The sequence below is a fragment of the Phacochoerus africanus genome, chromosome X, assembly GCF_016906955.1.
Source record: "Phacochoerus africanus isolate WHEZ1 chromosome X, ROS_Pafr_v1, whole genome shotgun sequence".
Taxonomy (NCBI): Eukaryota; Metazoa; Chordata; class Mammalia; order Artiodactyla; family Suidae; genus Phacochoerus; species Phacochoerus africanus.
In genome coordinates this window covers 62649107-62674560 of record NC_062560.1, presented here as the reverse complement: position 1 = coordinate 62674560, position 25454 = coordinate 62649107, and the positions used below count along the sequence as shown (strand labels likewise).

Below are 25454 nucleotides of genomic sequence, written 5' to 3'. Positions count from 1 at the left end.
TTATAGAGACAGGTAAACAAGATAGCCATATAGGAGTCATGAGGAAGCATGAAAATGGTTCTTTCTGAAAAGTGCCAGGGCATTATGGTCTTTTGCAGTTTCTTGGAACCCAAATGGGTGAGGGATTTCGTAACCATCACTGATTTCTAGAAGTGCAGGGGTCAGATGAAGTTCATTACTGTCAATGAGATGACTCTGCTTTCTCAATTTTATCTATTGATTTTCTCTATATTCTTTTATGTGTCATACTATTTCTCCTTGCCTTCTTTGTTTTTTCTTCTGTTTTTCTGTGCTTATGACTTGTCTCCCTAACTTAATTGTAGGCTCTCTGAAGGAAGTATGCCTTATATTAATTTGCATTTCTCCTCCTCCCCAACTCCCTCCTCTTTTTGCCTAACACTTAATGTTTCCATCCCACCTACCCAAAAGTTATTGATTTCAGTAGGAAAATAGATTCTCTCTCTCTCTCTCTCTCTCTCTTTTTTTTTTTTTTGATGTGTTAGGGCAGTAAGTAGACTTATACATTGTAAGCTTTTCATAATTGGAAAATAGCATCCAAGAACTTTCAAAGTTATATATTCAACACTTATTTACAGAAAATTCATGTGTGGACACATCTTCTCAAACTGGTTTCATCCTAGTTGTATATATAATGCCAAGCTATTCTTTTGCTAGATGATCGCTGAGTTCACCATCATGAGCAAGGTCAATCTCTGATGATATTTTTACCAACTTTCTGCTCACCAGTATACCTGTCTCATTGATTCAGCCTGTGACCCAGGGCATTGTTCAGAATATGAAATGTTATTATGGAAGAGATTTCATGAAGAAGTTTATACATTGTGTAGCTACTAGAAAGATCTTACAATCTCACAATAGCAAAGATGCCATTTTAAATGATGCTCATACCTAGAATTCTGTTTCAAGTAAAATATCAGGGAGAATGTAGGAAAAAATGGACTGTATATTTAATGTGTCTGTGGAAGCAAAAGAAACTGAAGCATTTAAGGTGAGGCCTTAAAAATAAATTACAATGTGTTTGATGATAAAGAATCTACTCAACAAGGCTTAATGGAAGCATAATAAAAGAGTGGGTTAATGTTGACAAGAGGTTAAAGTGACACAGTATCACCGATAGCAAAATGTTAAAAGATGTTAGTGAAGTCAGTGAAGACAGCTTAAGTGAAGAAAACAAAATAACTTTAGAAGAGGCTGCTTCAATCACCATTGTAATAATTACATTTACAGAAAGGCAACCACACTGTGCTGCCCAGGAGGTTATGCATTTGTACATTCTACACTCAGCTTTTATGAGCAACAAGTGCCAAGACTTACTCAGAAAAAATTTTCTAGGTTATGTCATAGGGTCAGGACAGGGAAATCAAATCTCTAAGTATAGCTGAACAAGATAGTCTTTAAGGCCCCTTCTAGATTCTAGTTTTCTTAAAGTCTTATAAGTGGTAATCAGTGTTCATCATGATGACCGCAGGGTACTAGAATTTTTTTTAATGATTCCTGAATCATTAGAGAAATGTTCTGTTTTGTTCAATATAGTTATAATATTTTAAGTCTTTGAAAGTCAGAGATCTTGAATGGAAAATGTTACCAATCAACCTGAATATTTTGTTTACCAAAACACTTCATTCCCTGATCATTCTTAGCCATTTACTATATGATCTTTTTAGGTAGATTTTTGTTTTTCTTAAAAGAAGGGGGTATTGTAAGGGAATAGATCTCAAGGGTTAGATCCTTGGCTGTAAAGACTCCCTTGGATTGCTTGTGGCTGTTGGCTGTAGCAACTTGTTTTCTTTCAGAGATGAAGCATCTGGTTTTTGTTATCTCAATGATGCTGTCCTGGGAATACTACGATTGCGACGAAAATTTGATCGTATTCTCTATGTGGATTTGGATCTGCACCACGGAGATGGTAAGCCCTTCACTTTCAAAGGTGCTTCACTGCTAGGACAGCAGGTTGTTTTGTTTGTTTGGTTTTTTTTAATCAGTAAAACTGCTTCTAGGCAACTGATAACAGGAGAAATGCCTGTTGCAATTGAAATTTTCCTAATTGAGAATCTTAAAGTAGGTAGAGAATCTTTTAACTGATTCAGTCCTTCCTTTGATAACCAAGCTGCTTTAAAATACCAGGTTCCTGTCATTTCTCCCCTCTCCTCCAGTAGCTAAGCTCTCCAGTAGAGAACTTTAAGTGGAAATCTAGGTAAGATCTCCTAGTGTTTACTCCAGTGCTTACTAACCTCCCTTGAGCCACTTTCATAGGCTCTAAATGAAATCTGCAGTTAGAGCTGAGAGTCTTAATGCTTCCCTTAAAATAGGAGGGGTGCTTGGTCGACTAACATTCTGAATTTTCACCAATAGGAATACCAACTCATGTAGTGATCAAAAATCTGGGCTATTTGCTTTGTGTTGCTAAAATATTTAGTCCTGCACAAATCCAGAGCATCTTCTCTAACTTTTAACAGCAGCAGACTCTAACAATTTGCCTTAACCCCATTAATCCTCTCTTAGAAGACTTGACTGAAAGGATGTATCCTACCCTCCTGTGTACTTTTCATCTAGAAAGTAGAGTTTCAGTGACAGTTACTGCATTCTGTTTCTTAAATACATCCAGTGTGTATTTCCATTGATCTAGGAACACTTATCCAGTAAAATTAGTTAAGACTATTCCCTCCCTATCCCCACATCCGTGGTTGCTGCTTCCTTGTTTCCAGGGATCTTTTGAGACAAACTAACATAATCAAGGAATAAGAGAGGAAAAGAGTAGTATAACACAGGAGCTGGGGTTAGCTCTGCTGCCAAAACAGAAAAAGAAGAAATTCTGGGAGAGACCTCCCAGGGAGTTCACCTAGCTGGATGCTTCCATGAAGGGTGACTGAAAATTAAAGGTAGCAGAAGAGAGAAGGGTTAAAACAACCAACACACTACTTTGAGAGCCACATCCAATGACTAACTGAATACTCAGCCAATGCAAAACACAGCCTTGCTCAAAACCCTTCAGAGGCTCTTATTGCCTATAACAAGGGTAACATTTGGCCCATGGCTTGTTTTTTGTATGACCAGCAAGCTAAGAATGGTTTCTTACATTTTTACAAGGTTGTAAAGGAAAAAAAAACGCAGTAAAGACCATGTAGTTCCAAAGCCTGAAATATTTACTATGTAGTCACTTGGATTGCTAACCCTTGGCCTATGGCAATGGGTCTCAAACTTGAATGTGGATCAAGATGACCTGGGAGGGATTTGTTGCAAAATACAGATTCCTAGGCCACATCCACCAGATATTTGAATATGTAGTAGATCTGGTTTAGAACCTGGGAATCTCCTTTTTAACAACTCTCTAGTTGTTCCACAGGCTATACTTGGAAAACTAGCAGTCTTTGAGGTAAAGTCCACACTCTTTGCCCTGGCTTTCCAGGCCTGCCTCAAAGAGGCTTCAGTTCCTCTCTCCAGCTTTCTTTCTCACTACTCACTGTTCCCACGTCCCTGACTTTACATTAGTTTTACATTCTCTTCTCTCTCTCTCTCTTTTTTTTTTTTTTTTTGGTCTTTTAGGGCCGCACCTGTGACATATGGAGGTCCCCAGTCTAGGGGTCCAATTGGAACTGTAGCTGCTGGCCACAGCCACAGCAACTTAGGATCTAAGCCGTGTCTACGACCTGCACCACAGCTCACGGCAATGCCAGATCCTTAACCCACTGGTCGAGGCCAGGGATCAAAACCGCGTCCTCATGGATCCTGGTCGGGTTCACTAACCACTGAGCCACGACGGGAACTCCCTCTTCTCCTTTTGCGTCTTCAAGTTCTATGCAGGACTTCAAGTTCTGCTGCTTAAGGCAGTTGCAGATCTACCCCATCCACTCCAGCCCAAGTTGTCTCTCTCCCTGCTCTGGCCCTGTATTGTTTCTATTACTGATTTGATATTTAATAATATACTTGTATTGTTAGTGAATTTAATGTGTCTGTGTCTTCTCCTCCCATAGAAAACTTTCAGTTCCTCCAGAGCAGAGATCAAGTTATTTACTTCTTTCTGTCCTACGCAATATGGCAGGAATAAGCAGATGATGCCTATAGTAGTGGTTCAGTAAAATATTTGTTGAATGAATGAATCATTTGTAAATGATTATGAAATTCAAACTCAGTATCAGAGTTCAAGAATGGAATCAAGTCTATTGAACCATATTAGAATGAAATAAGACTGTCACCTGAAACCGTTCTTTCCATTTGCAATGTTATTTCTGCACCATTTAGAGTTTCCTGTTTTAGCCAACTTTTATGGTGTGTTTCATTTCAGTTTATTTCCCCTCTTCAGCACCTCACTTCCAGTGACCTCTGCTCCACCTCCAAACTCTTACACATTTGGTTTATTTTAAATCTCCCATGATTCCGTAACTAGCATCCTGCAGTGGCTTCACTAGCACCCCTACCCCATGCCTCTTTTGTCCACCTAACCACTCCTCCCTTTCATACCAAGTCCCATGCCCTCCTCTGTGTCCTTTCTTAGAGTATGATTTTTCTAACCGTGCCTAACGGCATTTCCCATGTGAAGTGATACAGATGGTTACTAAACATGTGAAAAGGTCCTCAATGCCCTAAGACTCAGAGAAATGCAAATTGGAACAAGACCCTTCTTTCTGCCCAAGATTAGAAAGAATAACAATACTCAGTGCCAGTCATGACATCAGAAAATGGGAACCCTCATACACCATTGCCAGAAGTGTAAATTGGTACCACCTTTCTGGATGGATCAATAATTGGAGTTTTTATGAATTATCCTTGTTTCTACTTCCTTTTCTAGATCAAAATGCTATTTCAATTTATTTTCTTTTGTTTTATTTTGTTTACTTAATGCTTTGGGCCCGGAGCCTTTCACTGGTTTTAACTGCCTCCCTAGGGCAAAACATAGGCTTGGGAAATTCAAACATACCTGTGATGTACAAATAGAGTTAGTATTTTTTTAAGGTCTCTGTTGGCCTGTAATGAAGACTGAAAGCATTAAGTAAACAGAGACAATATCTTTATTCGAAGTATAAAAGAGGGTAATACATGAATTTGTCAATAGTCCTTCCATTTTACAGGCAGATTATCTGAATACAATATGACAATATGTGATTCTGGGAGGAAAAGTGCAGAGGTAGGCAGTATGTTAATCTGAATAAGTAGAAGATCTTCTAACTCCCAGGCCTCTATTTGTTTTATGACACTGTTTAAATAGGAGACTACTTTCTAGAAGTTTCCCCCTATCTTTCTCCAGGCTTCTTGTCATAAAAGCTGCTATTAAGGACAAGGCCAAACTGCTATTAAGGGCTACTTTCAACCTTCCATGTTTTAGCCAGAAACATGTACTATAAGTTAGTTAGTACACTCTATAAGTTATTTAGTACACACAAATTTATAAATGCATTTTATAAAAAAATCCGTATCATAGAGAGGCACTTGAAAATTAGGTTTTCACTAGGTAACACCTAATATTTCTATCGGTCATGTTTTTCAAAGGGTTGCCACATTATACTTCTTTGAAAAAAAAATCCAAAGAATTTATCTAGAACCACTGAAACAAAACAAAACCTAAAACTTCCAAGATGATGCCAAGTTTCCTTTATTCAGCTCTGTTGATAATGCCTCAATTCTGAGCTCCAGCCCTTTCCCACCTTTTAGAACAGGTTATCAAAGAGAGCCTAAGTGTCCCCATTACTTGGAAATACCCAGCTATAATTTGCCATGAATTTTTTTCTTTTTTAAAGCTTTTTATTTTTTCCATTATGGTTGATTTACAGTGTTCTATCAATTTCTACTGTACAGCAGTCATTCATATATATATATATATATATATATATATATATATATATGTATTCTTTTTCTCACATTATCCTCCATCATGTTCTATCACACGTGACTGGATATAGTTCCCTGTGCTATACAGCAGGATCTCATTGCTTATCCACTCCAAATGTGATAGTTTGCCTCTATTAACCCCAAACTCCCAGTCCATCCCACTCCCTCCCCTTTGGCAACCACAATTCTATTCTCCAAGCCCATGAGTTTCTTTTCTGTGGAAAGGTTCATTTGTGCCATATATTAGATTCCAGATATAGGTAATATCATATGTTATTTGTCTTTCTCTTTCTGACATACTTCATTTAGTGTGAGAGTCTCTAGTTCCATCCATATTGCTGCAAATGGCATTATTTTGTTGTTTTTTATGGCTGAGTAGTATTCCATTGCACATATGTATCACATCTTCTGAATCCATTCATCTGTCAATGGACATTTAGGTTGTTTCCATGTCTTGGCTATTGTGAAGAGTGCTGCAATGAACATACAGGTACACATATCTTTTTCAAGGAAAGTTTTGTCCAGATATATGCCCAAGAGTGGGATTGTTGGGTCATATGGTAGTTCTATGTATAGTTTTCTGAGGTGCCTCCATACTGTTTTCCACAGAGGTTGTACCAATTTACATTCCCCCCAACAGTGTAAGAGAGTTCCCTTTTCTCCACACCCTCTCCAGCATTTGTTATTTGTTGACTTGTTAATGATGGCCATTCTGACTGGTGTGAAGTGGTACCTAATAGTAGTTTTGATTTGTACTTCTCTAATACTTAGTGATATTGAGCATTTTTTTCATGTGTTTGTTAGCCATCTGTATATCTCCTTTGGAGAAATGTCTATTCAGGTCTTTTGCCCATTTTTCAATTGGGTTGTTGGTTTTTTTGCTGTTGAGATATATAAGTTGTTTATATACTTTAGAGATTAAGCCCTTGTCAGTTGCATCATTTGAAACTATTTTCTCCCTAATTTGTCACGAATCTGAAAAAGAACCCCAAACTTCACTTGGGGCCAAAGTTCTACCTCAACCTCTAATGACGGAGATCCAAAACCAGAGTTTCATTACTTTTATTACTCAGCTTGCTTCCTTTATTATTGCCATCCTCTCTCTCTTCTTTCCCACAGCTGCTTTCTAGAGCGTCAGTTGTTGAAAACAGGAATTACACATATGAAGTGATTCTTCTGTCGTTTCTTTCTCTGGTAGGTGTAGAAGATGCCTTCAGTTTCACCTCCAAAGTCATGACCGTGTCCTTGCACAAATTCTCCCCAGGATTTTTCCCAGGCAAGTGATCTGTATGCTCACTATTTTGAGAAATAAATTTTTCAGTTCTTCTACACGTTTCTTATACCTTATATTTGGATATTTCCATGCTATTAGTACCTCATTCACGCTACTCTATGCAAAAATTTAACACAGACCCTTTCAGGTGACCATGATAAGAGGAATGTAATGATTCCTTCTTTTTTTCCACATGATTTTCATGGACTGTCAATAGACAGCCCACTTACACTTACTGGACTATCAGATAGCCTGTGTAAATTCCAACATCCTGATAAGTGCAGTGATAATATTATGTCAATCCAAGACATATAAAAAGTCAAGAGAAGGAATTAATCTTTTTTTTCCATTCATTTGATCCAGTAAGATGAAAACTAAGGTTTTTCCACTTTCTTAGAGTTTTCCTACTTTCCCAACATTGTTTACAACAGTTGTTTCTTAAATTCCATTCCCTTAGAAACTATCATTCATTCAAGATTGTTCTCTTAGTTGACCTTTTGATCTTCTGATTTCCTGTCAGAGAAGCCTTCAAGTTTTCTAATTCTTGTGTTCTTAAAAGTGTTCCCGGTGCTCCTCTCTTTGACAGGAACAGGTGACGTGTCTGATGTTGGCCTAGGGAAGGGACGTTACTACAGTGTAAATGTGCCCATTCAGGACGGCATACAGGATGAGAAGTATTACCACATCTGCGAAAGGTATGGCAGCAATGCAAGCCAGTAACAAGCACATTTCTTTTCTGTAGATGAAATGGCCCCCAATCCCACAGAATTCTTGTTTTCAGAGAATCATTTGAAAAAAAAGAAAAAGCTACTAGATCCCCATGTAGCTTTTGTACACTGCTCATTATGCTTATTTGATCAGGTAACCATCAGGGGCTCTGGGAGAACAGTGTTTGGACCAAAGCCACACCCTCGGTTTGATCTTACCTGCTACTCCATATGATTAAGGCCATCGTAAGAGCAGAGCTTCTCTACTGTCCTGGGAAATCCCTTGTCTGCTACTTTCTCAGCTAAAGCCTGCATGTATATGATTTCATGAGCCTCGGAGGGTCAGTTTTGATTTTCCGTTATGGAGATCATCTTCCATCCACTGGTATGAATATTAGAGAGTTCTTTATGATGAGTTCTTGAGTTCTATCCATTGTGTTAATAGTGGAGTCAGAAATCTGTTCTTTTACACTATGGTTAAGGATTAAATTATAGCTCCTTGTAGGCAGTTTGGTACCGATGTGTAGACCAGACCATTGGGGCTGAAAAGCCCTAGGGAATGAGGATGAGAATGGCTAAACTCATATTCATAAAACTTGAGATTGATCAGGAACAAACTCACTTCTGACATTGGCAGTAGAGAAAGTGAGTCTGACTAGAAGTCAGCATGTAGATGTTACTTAAGGTAAGGATGGGGATTGAGGTGCTTTTGATCCCTCCCCCACTTGGCTCGGATTTCTTCCAACCTTCTGGTGGAAACAGGGACTTCCCAAAGGAGCCTGCGCTGGCTGTTATCACTGGCAGTTGTATAAACAAAGTCGAAGTATTAAAAAATAAAAACTCTCTGCTTCAAAAGTGCCTCTTAGCTCAAGAGATTTAGCAAGCCAAGTCATCAGCAACAGCACTAGCCTCTTCATATTTTGATCATGTCCCCTGGTTACCTCTGCATTGTCAGACTGAAAAGGCGTTTTTTCTTCTGGAGCCTGCCATTGATGATTTTAATTGCCCTTCTTTGTTCCCCTTAGGCTCTGTTCTGTCCTTATCAAGATGTGCAGATCAGAGCTGCTTATGTAACTTTACCAGCGAAGATGTCCTATGATTCTACGTAAAAGGAAAATTATTTTGTTTTTCTTTTAATCCTCTTATCAACAGTGCCCAACATTTTGTTGCCCCCACTCCCTTTTTGCCATAGCAAGAAGTTGGGTTGTTCTCTTCTAGTGCTCTGTCTGCAGGGTTTCCTAGAGCTTTTTCGTGGTCCTGAATTGAATGGTCAGCACCCATCATCCTTTGTAAGTGTAGTTTGTAATTTCTGGTCCTCCCCAAATGGATTACCTTACACATGCCCCTATTGAAGCTCATCTGCCAGTCATAAAAGCTCCTGAGGTCTTCCTTTCTCCCCATCAACCTAGCGTTTCACTGCCTGGGAAAGCTGAGCACCATCTGCAGGCTTGAGGATTTCCCAGTGCCCACTCCCAAGAAAGTCTACGGCTTACCCTTCTTCAGTCAGAAAAATGTCTGTCTCTCCCCTCTCTATTTTCTTTTTTCCTCTCTCTAAACCAATTCCCACTACATGATTTAAAAAATTGTAATCCCATGGTAATTCATGTTTAAAAATAACCTGGGTATCAGACTTAATTAGAAACATTTTAAAACTGAGTTTAGTCCCAAGGAAAAGATCCGTGGAGGATCACACATGATTTCCCTTTACAGAAACCATGTTGCCGCCCCCACCTCCAGTGTGCAGGAGGCCAGCGTTTAGTAAAGATTCTTCTAGCTTGCCTACCAGAGTACCAGACACTCATAAGTTTATAGCTCCCAGGGCCCCTTTTGCCTGTGGAGCTGCACTGGCAATCCACGCAGTGATCACCCAGAATAACAGGCTCTGGGTTTTGAGTCAAGGGATAATCATTTTTCCCTTTGATTTCTTTCAGAAGTCAAGTCTGGTCAGGGTGTTACATGAAGGCACCTCTGATTCCAAGGGTGCCAGCAAGGCTTCCTGACCCAAACATCTCTTCCATCTGTTGGACTAATATCTGAAATTCCTTTAACAAGAAACATATTTTTATTCTACATTTAGACATAGGCCTTAAAATGGAATTTTGGCACAGCCTCTCCTCTTCACCCTCACCCTGCAGTGGATGTGTGGTTCCACAGGGCTTTTCTTGACCACAGATTTGGAAAGGGTTAGAGTGTGGGTACCCTGAGCATTCAGGGGAGCAGGAATTTGGTTTTGGAGCAGTAGATGGAAAGGGGCACAAAAAGCAAAACAATCTTTGCCAACTAAATAGTTTTGCAGAAGGTCAGCCCTAGTGACTGTATCATTTAGTCCCAGTCATTATGTTTTTAACTACTTCTAAATTGTTGCTTGGAACCAGAATCTCTTATACATTTACTATTATGACCTCTGACTCACCTACCTCAAAAGATAAAGTAGACATAAGAATAGCTCACTCATGTAAAAAAAGTCATTCAGTTTATCTGCAATCTCTTTTTCATCCTTTATGTTCCATGAGCCTACTGGTTTTCTGGCTCACTCCTTACCTGTGATAAATAAAGGACCTCTCTTTGCTGGTTCACCTATAAGATGCTCTAATTTTCATTTGTCACTAATTTGCTCCTGAACTACCTCTCCCTGTGGGATTCATGAGCCCCTTTTCCCTCCCTTCCTTCTTTCCTTCCTTCTTTTCTTTTTGGCTTTTTCCCCTGCTATAGCCAGCCTTTCTTTCCTTTGCCAACTAGACAGGATCTTAATGGTTTCATCTTAAAGTTGAACATAATGTCTTTATTTTAAAAAAACTTTCTTTTTTAATTGACTGGATGTAGAATCTTTGCATGAACATTGGCAACACCAAAAGTTCCATTTTATGAAAAAGACAATTTCATAGTCAGAGCTCCCAAGGTCATTCAATGCTAATTTAGAAGGGTAAGGGTTACCAATTCCCAAAAGCTTCCCATAATTTATATACATGCAAAGTTTAATGGGGGAGGAAGGCTGTTTTGCCCATTTGTGAGAAAATACTGCTCTGCCTTTAACCTGTTTGCTCTTTAATTGTATTTGAATGCAATGTGAGATAGTCTTAATAATGTTTAACCTGTTACCTAAAACGCTGTGTTGATGACTTTGGGAGCATATATATAGTTAAGGAATCTGAGAAGGACAATGGCAGGTACTTCCTTGCTGTTGCTTCAAGAGAGGTTTGATAAATAGTAGGGCACCCCCCTGAAACCTTAAATCTTGCAGGACGACCAAACTACTTGCCCAGTGTGAAGTGTCTTGACATATGCAGTGTTTGAAGAAGAGTTTCAGAGTTGTGTTCAAACTTCTTAGTTCCTATTCTGCTTATCATTTTACAGCCCTAACAGCCAGGATACATTCTTTACTAAAAGAAGAATATTCAGCTATTCAACTTTGTACAGACACTGCATAAATATTTCACCAAAAGGAAGATGCATTGTTAAACAGACTTCTCAATGAATAGGACTTATGAAAGGCCCTATTAAGCGGTAATTCTCAATCAATAGCCATCTTTATATTCACATATGCAAAACTTTGCTGGTAAGAGTTATCAGCAAGCCAAAGAAATAATCTTATTCTAGTGAACTAGGGTTCATAGTAGTAGTTATTAAAATAAGAATCTACCTGTATTTGGCCTGTTTACCTTGAGTCCTATGGGTTAACTCAAGATTGAAAGAAACTTCTTTGTCCATGAAAGACCCCTGACCTAAAGAAAAATTCAGAGATCCCAGAAGTAAAAACAACAACAACCAAAAGACAATATACTATTTTTGCGACCTTTCTTTTATGAGAGAATTATTATACTTTTCTATTTTAAATAATTTTTATAGCTCTTCCACTGTTTTTTTCAGACACTAATTCTACTGTGCTTTGAATAATTAGAGTAGCCTAGGCAGAAAGAACTTGTTCCCTAGGACAACAGCAAGCTCATTAAAGGAATAGCTTGTTTAAACCTGAGTTTTTATTCCTGTGGGGAATTCCTTAGTCCATCTATGCTGAGCTCCCCTGCTAATTTTTCAACAAGAAAGAGAAAAAAAAAACATATTGCTTATACCTAATATAATGTCTCTGTAGTGTGTGTTTATTGTGTGAGAATTTTCCTTAGATTCTGATATGACCTATGAAATACAAGTCAGCAGTGTTTTAAGCACAGGATTCATTCCTGGGGGTCTGGGGCCAAATTCACTTCTCTGAAGGCATTTTGACCTTCCTACAAAAGAATCAAGCTCCTCAAGTCACCTTTTAGGATTTGTAAAACATTAATTAACAAGAATGAAGAGGAGGGCCACCAATGCAATGTAGGAGATTTGTTTATGTTTAGTTTAATGACACTGTTTTAGTCATTCATTCAACAAATATTTATTGAGTGTCTGTTTCATGCCCGCACTGTACCTAGGTACTGGTTGTGGTAAATAAGACAGATGAGACTCCCACACGCTGGAGCTTAGCTCCAAGGGAGGACTTGCCTGTGCTAGGAGTTGCACTGATAATTTATTTGATTTTTTTCCATTTGATATTTATAGTAATGTACAGTCTACAATACCTGCAAAGGAAGGTATTCTTATTCCCATCTTACAAATAGAAAAACTGGAAATTGGAAAGATTGATTTGCTTAAGGTCACACAAATAGTAAATGATGAAACTAAAATTTGTTAACCACCCCTACATTGTCCCCAGAGTGTCACATGAAAGTATTAAAAGTTTTCATAAGGAAAAAATACCATCCCCAAGACTTCTTCTTTTTTTTTTTTTTAAATGAGAGTTGCAACGTTTATTTCAGGTTCTCCCTTGTTGTTTTTTTTTTGTTTTTTTTTTTCTTTTTTGCCACACAGGCAGTATGTGGGAATTCCTGGGCCAGGGATTGAACCTACGCCACACAGCAGCAACCAGAGCCACAGCGGTGAGAACGCAGGAGCCTCAACCCGCTAGGCCATCAGAGAACTCCCAATCCCCAAGACTTCTTGGAGATTTTTATCTCCAGAGAGTGCAGAAAACTCCTAAAAAAAGAAACCATTTAAGATTATGCAAATGAACCACATGATCAGTAGTATACACAATCCATTGTGTTTATATTTGTGAAAGTACAACTTAGATTTTTGCCAAAAAAAACCCTCTTAATCCTGAGGATTTGATTTGTAATTTTATGGATCGAAAACGAGAATAAATATTGCCAGATTTTACTTCTTAAGTTTAAATTTCTAATTAAAGTTTGGAAACATGGCGATTCTGTAAATCTGGTTTTTCCTTTACTTTCAATGGAGAAAATCCTGACTTCCTTCTGTAGAAAGTGAATAGTGTCACATGTCATTTTTAGAGGTCTCCTCATAGAACTATATTCTTTTCATGTGGTTTTCTTGGGGGACTGATATTGCTAAAGAATTTTAACATTAGGCATTTTTGCAACTGTAGGCATAATTTATCTCATCTCTTGGTTCTGGCAGAAGGCCATATCTACATACAGGGTAGAGATTCTCCATGGTATAAGCTGTTCATCTAATGCCAGAGGAGTAAATGAGAACCAAGGGACATCACTAAAGGATATTTAAGTGAAATATTTCCTTTCACATTTTAACATTAATGTTTAAAGAAGAGATGTTTTAATGTTGATAGGTTTTTCTTTCATTACAATGATAAGTCATCTTGAATTTATCTTCCACTTGAGACTCCAGAGTCCTTTTTATTCAATTTTTAGAAACAGGTAGATCCTTAATGAAAGAGATCCCAACAATTATAGTCCATTCCTTTGAGCTTGGTGATGCAGCAAAAGCAATACAAGCACATTTTTGTACATAAATATTTTAAGCAATCAAATTTTTTCAAAATTCTCTTAAATCTGATGAGAAGGGAAGGACTCTCTAGAAATTTGCATTTGAAAACAAATAATTATATCCCCTTGCTTCCATCTCCAGCCCCATTTTTATCACAACTGAGAGCTGGTGAAAATTCTTTACAAAATCTCTCTACCTCTCTTCATTCGGGTCATAGCCACACCACCTTGATCATCACTAACTCACTTTGGTCCAGTGATAAAGGTAATGGAAGCTGCTAATTCTTTGTGTAAGCCTTGAACTTTGAACTCAGCCCTGTATAAGTAAGATATTTGTAGTCAGTGCTTTTGTTCTGTTTGATAAGCTTCTATCCTGCCTCTGTCTTATGGCAGATGTAAATTGCCTGTTGTTTCTGGAAAATGGATGACTCAGACACTAATTAAATTCACTGTTAACATTAGGAACAGGTGGAAATGAGGCCAAAGCAGGCCGTTCATTTAATGGTCCTAGCTTGATGTGTCTTTTAAAATATTAAATTCAAAAGACATTAAGTGCCTAAGAATATAGGATAATTTGGAGAGGGGGCTACTGTGCTTAATTATCTGAGTTGTCTTGAACCCTCTGTCAGTGAGCTTACCCTGCCTGTCCCCAGTACTTGGTTAGGCTTGCAGTGGAGAACTGGTTTTTTCCCCTCACCTGATCCTTTGAGCTTTAAATCCAGGTGCTTAAAGGGACAGCTCTTATATTCTTCTTCCCCTTTGGGCCAGTGGCTTTCAGGACCAGTTCCTAAACTCCTGTACCAAGTAGCCCTGACACCATGACAGCACCTACCCCTCAAGCAGTCTTCCTAGGTAATTTATTTTTTTCACTTAAGTCAAGGAAGACAGTCTCCTCGAATTCTGTCACTCTGATGTGTGCCTTCTCTGCTCTCTTCTTAGTGCTGAATGATCCCCTGCCCCCTGGAGAAAGTGACCTGATTCACCCACAGCAGTTTAATAGGTTCTGATGCTGGAACATGCTCTGAAACTATCCAGAGACAGGAAGACCTGGCTCATAAATGGAAAACTCGAGAATTACGCCCTTTAACATAGGGCTGCTCTGAAAAGAATCCTAAATTTGACTATGTCTATATTTAATGGAACATTCTAACATCAAAATCCATTTTACTCCTCTCAGCTGCTCTCTGCCATGTACCCTCTCACTAGCCTAATTCTCCCTCTTCTCATGCTCTTTCATCACTATCTGTCCCTTCACTGTAGCCTAAAAAAAAAACAAAACCAAAAACCTACCCTTTAGGCTCTGCGCACGCACACGCGCACACACACACTACAGCTTTGAATGACTGCACCTCACACTACCATTCACCCTGCAGCTGCCCGCCCTGATGAGCTGCCTTGTTGCATCCTGTTGACATGGGCTGTACAGAGATTAAGTTCATTCCGGTGCCCCCCACCTTATGAAAAGGCCTGATGGCTAAGTGTGTCTGGGCTTTGCTGTCTGCGTGCTGTTTACCCACTGTGCTATCGGGAAAGAGCCATACCCATTGGTACTTAAAGCAGGACCAAAGAAAAGACACCTCAAAGAAAGCCATATCAAATAACCAGCTAACAAGTTAACAAATGAAAGGGAATGGATGTGTGCCAGGCACTAAAGGCAGTGTGTTTGCCTAGGGACCATACAAGTGCTGGAGGCAAAGGAAGGTGAGGGATGTTGGGGTGTGGGTGCGGGTGGGAAGGGGACCACCTTAAGTATATCAGGGATGAAAGTAGAAAAATATCTAATTTAATTATAGTCAAGCATCACTAACCCAGCCTAATTAGAGGAAAGCCAGTTTGAATCATGGAATATTTTTAAATACATTTTTATTACTTTCAAGCATTGGACACGCTAGTAATTCAAACAAGACTAACAACATCGTACAGTACCTCAGGGAAAGGGCTTTAAGAATCATTTGTAATTAGCATATCAATTATTTGTATGTAAGTGGATGTGCACAAAGTGCATAAAAAGTTTATTCTCTTAAGTAGGACAAACATTCCCCAGTGCAATCCTGTTTACACTGTTAATTTGCTTAGCCAGCCCTTTTTGTGCCAAGATAGATGTATGTAAGACATGCTTATTTCCTCAGGGAAGAATGAATCGCTTCCCCGTGTTTAGTCCAGTAACTAAGAAGCGGAGCGCCACTTGATTGGTCTGGGATTTCCAGGATATGGAGTTTTAAATTTGCATACAGACTAGAGAGATTTCATATGGAGAAGATCTGGCAGCCATTGCCAGAGACCCAGTTTCCCCATCTGGATTTCATTGGCGTGATCTGGATTTCATCAAGCAACAGGACACTGATCCTAAATGATCCACCAGACACTCCAACATAGGCATGTTTAAAATACATCCTGCCCCAGAAAAAATAACTGCTAAAATATGATGAGTTGGAGTTACTCTATGTGTAGTACTTAAAAGTAATAAAAATGCATTTCTTTTTAAGTCCCACAAAAACCATGCAATATCAAGTTAATGATGAAAGTCAATCCCCAAACTCTTTTCTTGCACACCTCATTGTGTGACGGCATTGCCGAGATTTCCAATCATCTGGAAAAGGATATTATATTTTGATGAGCTGCACCAGGTGCTAACTATATGGCAGGATTTTGGCTTTGAATCTTAGGGAGGCCCTCTTGGGTAAAGAAGGGTGAGGGAAGGTCTGAGGCATGTTTATTGTTAACAAATCATTATTGTCTACCTATGTTTGAAAATCAGAGCAAGTGAATTGAAAAAGAAGAAGTATCAAGTATATAGGGAGGGTAGAAAATATGATTAGGAAATGAGAAACAGAGATATACGCCTGTATTTCCACTCGTATGTATTAAACTGTGCTCCAGGTAAACTGTGAATTCTTCAAGGCTCAGAGAGAAAAAACTCAGTGCTGAGAGCATAAGCACAAGTAGTAAATACACACACAAATGTTGTAACTACAGTTTGGAATGCCTCCAACTCTCCCCTTTCCCCCAAGGGCATTACTATCCAGGGTCTACAAAGGCCAAATAGCTGTTTGGCTTCCAATCTGATTTTTTGCCTAAGAAATCAGAGAAGTCGGTTTCAATTTTAGTAATATATTCTCCCAACTTCTATCTAACAGAAAGGCACTTGTATTTCTTCCCCTTCTTAAAGTGAATTTTGTGTTTGGTGAAAGGTAATAGATTGGCAGCACTGGAAAAGGAATTACTATATTCCCAGAACAGGTATAACCTAGCGGTGACACTATGAAATTTCTCTCTGCCTTCGGGGAACATTAGAGTACTAGTCAGGAAGTCACTGCTACAGTGTGTTGTACTGAACTCAACAGTATCCTAGTGGGCTGGAGGAATTAACAAAGCATTCTAAGGGCCTGACTTAAAGCCATTCATTCATTCATTCATTCAACACTAGGGAGTGTTGAACACCCGGTACCCGGTGCCGGGAAGACTTTTGCAAAGGTTCTATCATTTAATCGTCATAATAACCCTGTGAGGGAGAGGATGTTTTTGTTTTAACAGAAAAGGAAACCAAGGTTCAGAGAAGTGAGGTGATTTGTCTAAGTGACTCTTGCAAGGACTGGCTCCAACTTTGACCCCAAGTGACTCTTGCAAGGACTGGCTCCAACTTTGAACTCCATGCTGGGGAGGCTGCAAAGGGGTTGGATGAGACATATGCCTGAAAAATATGATGCAGAGCAGAATGTAATCTGCACTCTATGAGTGGTCCTGGTGATTACAGAGCAATGAAATGACCTACCCCAGGGTCACGTAAAGAGACATTAATACAGCTTGATTTGTATTCTTTAAGCCCTCTTCCATTTTGAGGGTTTGGGTTTTATTTTGTTTTGTTTTGTTTGTTTTTGGCTTAGCTCTCCAAACCAGCCTCCCTCTCCACCCACCCTACCCCTTGCCCAAATAAAATATACTCTGCTTCCTAGGGCCTTGGGCCTTTCAGAATGAAGAGAGCCAAAGAGCACTGGCGTTTAGTCAGGAACACTAGATTTGAATTAGAATTAGTGTTCTAATTCTAGCTCTGACAATTCACTCTATGTGATGCTAAGGCCCTTTAATTCTGGATGACTCACTTTCCCCTGTAAATGAGAATGGTTTGCTTCAAAGAGGTAAAGAGATAAGTAATAATAAACTAAAAATAGTGTGCAGCCCTTTTTGTTGCCAAGGTGACATATAATTGATGAGTGGAATTACTTACTACAGGACATGTTAGGAGGAGATGCCAGTTAGAATCTGTGTTTCTCTATAATGGACTCAGAGTTAAGAGAAAAGATGCCCCGGTAAAACATTAAGAAACTGTGTCTTGGAAATTAAAAAAGCAAAAGCCACGTGAGGTTGTTTGTTTGGGAAGGTTGGGGGTTTAGGGGTTTGAGGTTTGTTTGTTTTTATTTTTTGGCTTTGGGATTTTTGTTTTGTTTTATATTAAGGATGTTAAGGGAATCGGTATAGCTTTTCTGATGCTAAAAGCAGAAAGAAACATTTATAGGAAATTAAATGTCTTTGGGATACACCTAAGAGGCACCCATGGCCCCAAACAAAATGACACATCATTCTCACAACAGGGGGATCTCCACCCCAGCTCCCTGCATCCCCGAACCATTTGTAATAGATGTTCAGGAATCACTGAGGCATTTACCATATGTGCATCCCCTGGCAGATTGAGTATTTGCAGAATGAGTCAGCAGTACCTGAGATGAGATAGGATTGAGGGAATTTAGAGAAACCAATACCTGTGAAAAGTTGAAGAGCTCCCATTTGGGACTCATTAGGGAAACTTTGGGTCCTGAACGCAACCCCCACCCCCGAATCCCATCCAATGCAATAGATTTGAAATGTTTATCACGGAAAAGGTTTTGCTGCCGGCATTACCTTTTCTCAGGTTGACTTTGGGAGCTCACAGCATTAGTAGCAAATATTTCTATCTGCTCTCCCTCTGCCTCCTGCCCTTCTAGGTTTTTCAACTTAGAGTTCCTCATTTCTTTAATTTCTGTTGACAAAGTCTCTAGAGGGTGCTGAGTATGCTTGTTAGAAAACATAAAGATGATAAGGCTGACTTAGGCTGGTTTGTAAATGTGAAAGTCGGGAGATATAACCAGCTGGGAACGTGTCCCCATCAGAGATCTGGTTAGAGGGGCAAGTTTGGGTCACCAGACCTACCATCAGGATTGATTAAGGGTAACTGTCACACCATCACTCTGGCATCCTGTTGCCCTGAGCGAAAGCTTTTAGAACTTTAAGTATTTACAAACAAATAAGCAAAACAAAACCAGGTTCTGCCCCAGGTACTGGAGATAAAGTGGCACCAGTGAATGATTGCAAGGGCACCCCAGAGAAGCTGTGGTCTACCCTGATGGAATAAAAGGAAAGGGGATAACACTACAAGTTGGTTCTTGGGCTTTTCCTTTTATCTAAATATGTCATTGATGTCATTACCCCTGGCTTTAATATACCTCAGGCACCAAGCACCTTCCCCAAAGAAGTGACCACACCCTCTCTTCCTCATTTGCATAGGCTTGTCTGAAAAGCAGACTGCTCAATACTGAGGGATCCGGTCTCTCATCAAGAAAACTTCATTTCAAATGAGCATCTTATGTGTTTATAGGGAAGTTACTATTGTAGTATAATGACATGCCTGTCTTCCCCCGCCTTTCTGGGTAAGCAATTTTATACTTTCCCAAAACCTAAAATTAGTGATTTTTGATGTAGCAAATAGTACTGTTACAGTGGTTAGGAAAACTCCTCAAAGCAATCTGGAATGATATTTCATTCATTTATTCTTTTAATAACTATTTATTGAATGCCTCTTATGTATAAAGTATCGAGTCTGTCCTCAGGGAAGCTGGTGGAAATTTTAAAATTATAGATACACAGAGTTATACATATATATTCATATTCAAACATATTTGAATAAAATAAAATATGGAAAATTATAAGAACCATAAGAAATAAAACACGGTGAGCACTCAAAGGGACAAAATCAGAAAAAGGCTTGAGGAAGTAACATTTGACCTGGGTTCTAAAGGGTGGCTAATTACTATATCTTTACAAAGTGTGTAAACGTGTATATGTTTGTAAAATCTGGGTCAAGTTTAAATATATGAGATTACATAGGAAAATGTTCTATGCAGAGGGTACAGCAAGATCAAAGTCAGAAAAGGCTGAGCTGTATACAGAGAACAGTAGTGGTTTAGTTTGGCTGGACTGTGAAGTGCATGAGAGGGACAGTTTGCAAAGAAGATTGGAAAAGTAGGTGGGAATCACATTGTGCAGAAGCTGGAATTCTCAGCAATGAAAATTTGTGCCATGTTCTATAAGCATTTGGGGAACTGCTGAAGGTTTTAGAATGAGGAAATAATATAATTAGAGGTTGCTCAGGAGGATTAACACTCAAAAAATAAAAATGCTGCACCTGCTATTGCTGTTGTACAGAATAACATGTGAAGTGGCTGGCACAATCATCTGATGCACAGTAAGTCATAGAAGCAGGTATATTGTAGTGGTTTAGAACATGGACTGGTGCCAGGCAGCCTGGGTTCAAAAGCTAGCTCTGACACTTAATAGCTGTATGATCTTGTACAGATTTATTAACTTTTCTGTGCTGCTGTTTCCCCATCTGTAAAAAGGATTAATGATTATACTTATTTTATAAATTGTCATGAGTCAAATGAGCTAATACAGATAAAGTGCATAGAACAGTGCTCTGTTTTGAATAAAGTACTCAATAAATGTTTGCCACTATTATTATTTTTTTTTTTGTCTTTTGTCTTTTGAGGGCCACACCCATGGCACATGGAGGTTCCCAGGCTAGTGGTCCAATTGGAGCTGTTGATGCCGGCCTACACCACAGCCACAGCAACACCAGATCCAAGCCGCGTCTGCGACCTACACCACAGCTTACGGCAATGCCAGATCCCCAACCCACTGAGCGAGGCCAGAGATTGAACCCGCAACCTCATGGTTCCTAGTTGGATTCGTTTCTGCTGTGCCACGACGGGAACTCCTGTCAAGAAGAAATTTGAGCTAGTCTTTGAAGAATAGATATGATGTCAAAATGTAGAAAGATGACTTTCATGCACAAGGAAGTGCATGACAAAAAGTAAACTTGTAAGAAAATGCAAAGTGAGTGAGATGAACCCTGAACAGTTCAGTCTGCCTACAGAGTAATATGGGTTAAGGAGCTACTGGAAAATAAGGTTTAAAAGGTAGGCTGGAGTATCATGAAGGACTTTGAATCATAGGCTAAGGATTCTAAGCACTACCTAAAGACAATGGAGGGATGGTGAATGTTTTTGAGTAAAAAAATGACTTGATCAAAACCATCCCTAAGGAAAATTAATCTGATGGCTGTGCGTGTGAGGAAGAAGAAGATGGAGGGAGAGGGAGGGGGAGAGAAAGAAAGAGAGATGGATTAGAGAAGAGACTTGAGCCAGAGAAATTACTTAGGAATCTATTGGTGTAATCCACAAAGGAGGTCATAAGGGCTAGATTAGAGTGCTGCCATGAGAGTGGAGAGGAGGGAATGGGAGAGAGATTGATGCAAATCTTATAACTGAAGAGGAGTGAGAAAAGGGAGGGGTCACAAAGAGCCCCAGAGTTTTGAACACAGAAAGGATGGTGTATCATTAGCAGAGACAAGAAATAGAAGAAGAGGTAAGATGATAAGTTCAGCATGGTCAAAATGGACCTGTAATTTGTAGCAGACTTTTATAGAAATTGACAAGCTGATCCTAAAACTTATATGGAAATTCAACCTGAAATAGCCAAAACAACCTTGAAAAGGAAGAACAAGATTGGAGCACTTCCCAACTTTAAAACTTCCCAATTTTAAAACTTACTACACTTACTGCACTTCCAAACTTTAAAACTTACTACAAAGCTACTATAGTCAAGACTGTGTGGTACAGGCAATGAGGCTAGACACATAGAGCAATGGAATAGAGTTCAGGGTCCAGAAATATGCGCAGTCAATTGATTTTACCCAGAATGCCAAGACAATTCAATAGGGAAAGAATGGTCTTTTCAATAAATGGTGAGGGGACAACTGGATCTCATGCCAAAAAAGTAGATTTGGACCCATACCTCACACCATGTACAAAAATTAAGTCCAAATAGCCTAAATGTGAGCTAAAACTATAAAATGCTTAGAGGAAAACACAGATGTAAATGTTGATGACCTTGAATTAGACAATGCTCTCTTAAAAATAACACCCAAAGCACAAGCAACAGAATAAATAGAGAAAAATTGGATTTCATCAAAATTTAGAACTTTTGTTGGAATTTTCTTGTGGCTCAGTGGGTTAAGGATTCAGCATTATCACTGCAGTGGCTCAGGTTGCTGCTGAGGTGCAGGTTCAGTCCCTGGCCTGGGAACTTCTGTATGCCACAGATGTGGCAAAAAATTTTAAACTTTTGGAGTTCCCGTCGTGGCGCAGTGGTTAATGAATCCGACTAGGAACCATGAGGTTGCGGGTTCGGTCCCGGCCCTTGCTCAGTGGGTTAACGATCCGGCGTTGCCGTGAGCTGTGGTGTAGGTTGCAGATGCGGCTCGGATCCCACGTTGCTGTGGCTCTGGCGTAGGCCGGTGGCTACAGCTCAGATTCGACCCCTAGCCTGGGAACCTCCATATGCCGCGGGAGCAGCCCAAAGAAATAGCAAAAAGACAAAAAAAAAGAAATAAAAAGATTTTAAACTTCTGTGTTTCAAAGGACACTATCAAGAAAGTAAAAGACAAAGCATAGAATGGGAGAAAATATTTGCAAATCAGGCATCAGATAGACTTGTATTCATAATATATAAACACTTACAAATCAATATTAAAAAGACAAATGACTCAATTCAAAAATGGGCAGGAGTTCCCATCATAGTGCAGCAGAAACGAATCCAACTAGGAACCATGAGGTTGCGGGTTCGATCCCTGGCCTCGCTCAGTGGGTTAAGGATCCGGCGTTGCCGTGAGCTGTGGTGTAAGTCACAGACTCGGCTTGGCTCTGGCGCTGCAGCTGTCTCGTAGGCCAGCAGCTACAGCTCCAATTAGACCCCTAGCCTGGGAACCTCCATATGCCACGAGAGCGGCCCTAAAAAGGACAAAAAGACCAAGAAAAAAGAAAAATGGGCAAAGGACTTACATAGACATTATTCTAAAGAAAATATACAAATGGCCAAAAAGCACATAAAAATATACTCAACATCATTAGTCATTAGCAAAATGCAAATGGGATACCACTTTATACCCACTGGGATGGCTATTTAAAAAAAAAAAAAGGGAGTTCCCAGCAGAAACGAATCTGACTAGGAACCATGAGGTTGTGGGTTCCATCTCTGGGCTCGCTCAGTGGGTTAGGATCTGGCATTGCTGCAAGCTGTGGTGTAGGTTGCAGATGTGGCTCGGATCCCTTGTTGCTGTGGCTGTGGCGTAGGCCGGCAGGTGTAGCTTTGATTCGACCCCGGGTCTGGGAATCTCCATATGCCATGAGTTCGGCCCTAAAAAGCCAAAAAACAAACAAACAGAGAAAATAACATGTATTGGTGAAGATGTGTAAAAAGAATCAGAACCCTCATATATCATACATTGTTGAGGGGGATGTAAAATGGTGCAGCCCCTGTGAAAAAGAGTCTGACAGTTTGCTGAAGAGGTTAAACATAGAGTTACCCTATGACTCAGCAGTTCTACTCCTATGTATGTTAGAGAAACGAAAACGTGTCCACACAGAAATTCATACACAAGTATCCATAGCAGCATTTTTCATTTTAGCCCTGAAGTATAGAAATAACCCAAATGTCCATCCACAACAGATGAATGGTGAATAGTTCCCTTCAAGGCTCAGTGGTCAACGAACCCGACTAGGATCCATGAGGACATGGGTTCGATCCCTGCCTCGCTCAGTTAGTTAAGGATCCAGCATTGCCATGAGCTGTGGCATAGGTCGCAGACACGGTTGGATCCAGCATTGCTGTGGCTGTAGCTGTGGCCAGCGGCTACAGCTCCAATTTGACCCCTGGCCTGGGAACTTCCATATGCTGTGAGTGCAGCCCTAAAAAAAAAAAAAGAATGTACTCATTCTATGTTTTTTTAACTAGACTAGATGCTACAAGAAATGTAGTTGTTTACAAGTTGGAAGTGAAGCAAAGGATTGCCAGGCCACACAGAGACTGGCATATATTAATCACTCAATAAATGTTTGTGGGATTTGTTAAATTGAAGTTGTAATATAACTGTAGAAGAAAAAAATTGGTTTGATATCTCAGCTTCTTTCAGCAGAACAGAGCAGAAATTTCTGACAGTATGCTTTATCCAAGAGCTTAAGGATTGACAAGGCAAAAAATGACAAACGTGTTAGGGAATTAAGTATGTTTGAAATGACTAACCGTATTCTCCAAAACAAGTAGTGAACGTATGAGGTCAAGATAGGCTGGTGGACATTGAAAATAGGAGAAAGACTCAGATACAGGAGTTTTAATGAGCAAATTCAGCAAAGGAAACATGGAAGGATAGAAAATTGTACACAGAAGAATAGTTCAGAGTTCAGGGTCTTAGAAGTGGAATAATTCCAAGTGCTTCCTTATCAGGCTCCAAAGCATGGCTGTGCCCAGGAATAAGCAGAGTGCAGGGAGAACATCACTATTGCTCAAAAGGTGAAGAAAACTGTCATGTCAGAGAATTAGGCAGGTCACAGGGGAAGGGGCGGGTTCAATGCAGTTACCTTATTGCCCAACCTAGTGCCATTAACGTTTCTTGAATGAATGAATAAGTGTTATAGAATTTATCGTAGTTATTTGTTTCCCTGTCTTTTTCCCTCACTGGACCATAAACTCTGGGAGTCTTACTTGTTTCTATATCTCTAGTACTCTGCATAGGGAGGAGTAGGTGCTTTAATCAAGCCTTGAGTGAGTATAGAATGTATATATATGTAGAACTGAATCGCTTTGCTGTACAACAAAAATTAACACAACATTGTAAATCTATACTTCAATAAAAAACTATACTTCGATAAAACTATACTTCAATAAAAAAAAATTGAAGTATCCCTGGTGGCTTAGCAGTTAAGGATTCAACATGGTCACTGCGGTGGCTCGGGTTCAATCCCTGGCCCAGGAACTTTTGCATGTCACAGGTGCTGCCAAAAAATAAATAAATAAAAGTAAACAGATCCCTACTGTATAGCACAGGGAACTATGTTCAATATCCTGTGATAAACCATAATGGGAAGAATATAAAAAAGAATATATGTATAACTGAATCACTTTGCTGTACAGCAAAAATTAACACAACATTGTGAATCAACTATATTTCAACAAAAAAGTAAAAATAAAAAAAGATTTGGGAGTTCCCGTCGTGGCTCAATGGTTAACAAACTCAACTAGCATCCATGAGGACGTCAGTTTGATCCCTGGCCTCGCTCAGTGGGTTGAGGATACAGCATTGCCATGAGCTGTGGTATAAGTCGCAGACGAGGCTCAGATCCCGAGTTGCTGTGGCTGTGGCGTAGGCCAGCGGCTACAGCTCCAATTTGAGCCCTAGCCTGGGGAACCTCCATATGCCTCAGGTGTGGCCCTAAAGAGACAAAAAGACAAAAACAAACAAACAAAAAAAAGATTTGAGTGAGTGAATGAATATTGAACTGCTGAGAATGACAAGAAAAAAGAAAGAAAAACTGTGAACCAGGTGCTATTATTGTCAAGGAAGGTGAAAAGAGTACAATGTAGGTCTTTATATAAGAACTTTGAGAGTATTTGCATAATATAAGCAAATGACATAGACCTCAAAAGAGGAGAGATTGATGACAGGGAGGAAGACTCGATTTGGAAGTAGCAATAGGAAAA

At 39.5% G+C, this 25454-nt stretch overlaps 1 protein-coding gene across 2 annotated transcripts in view; it reads left to right on the top strand.

Moving 5' to 3' along the window:
- HDAC8 (histone deacetylase 8) overlaps window positions 1–25454 on the top strand; it is a 230513-nt gene that overhangs the window by 60157 nt on the left and 144902 nt on the right. For both annotated transcript variants that reach the window (XM_047764024.1, XM_047764025.1), the window contains exons 5-7: window positions 1815–1927; window positions 7043–7120; window positions 7704–7812. In XM_047764024.1, the coding sequence (XP_047619980.1) occupies window positions 1815–1927; window positions 7043–7120; window positions 7704–7812 (300 nt within the window). The remainder of the gene's footprint in view (window positions 1–1814; window positions 1928–7042; window positions 7121–7703; window positions 7813–25454) is intronic.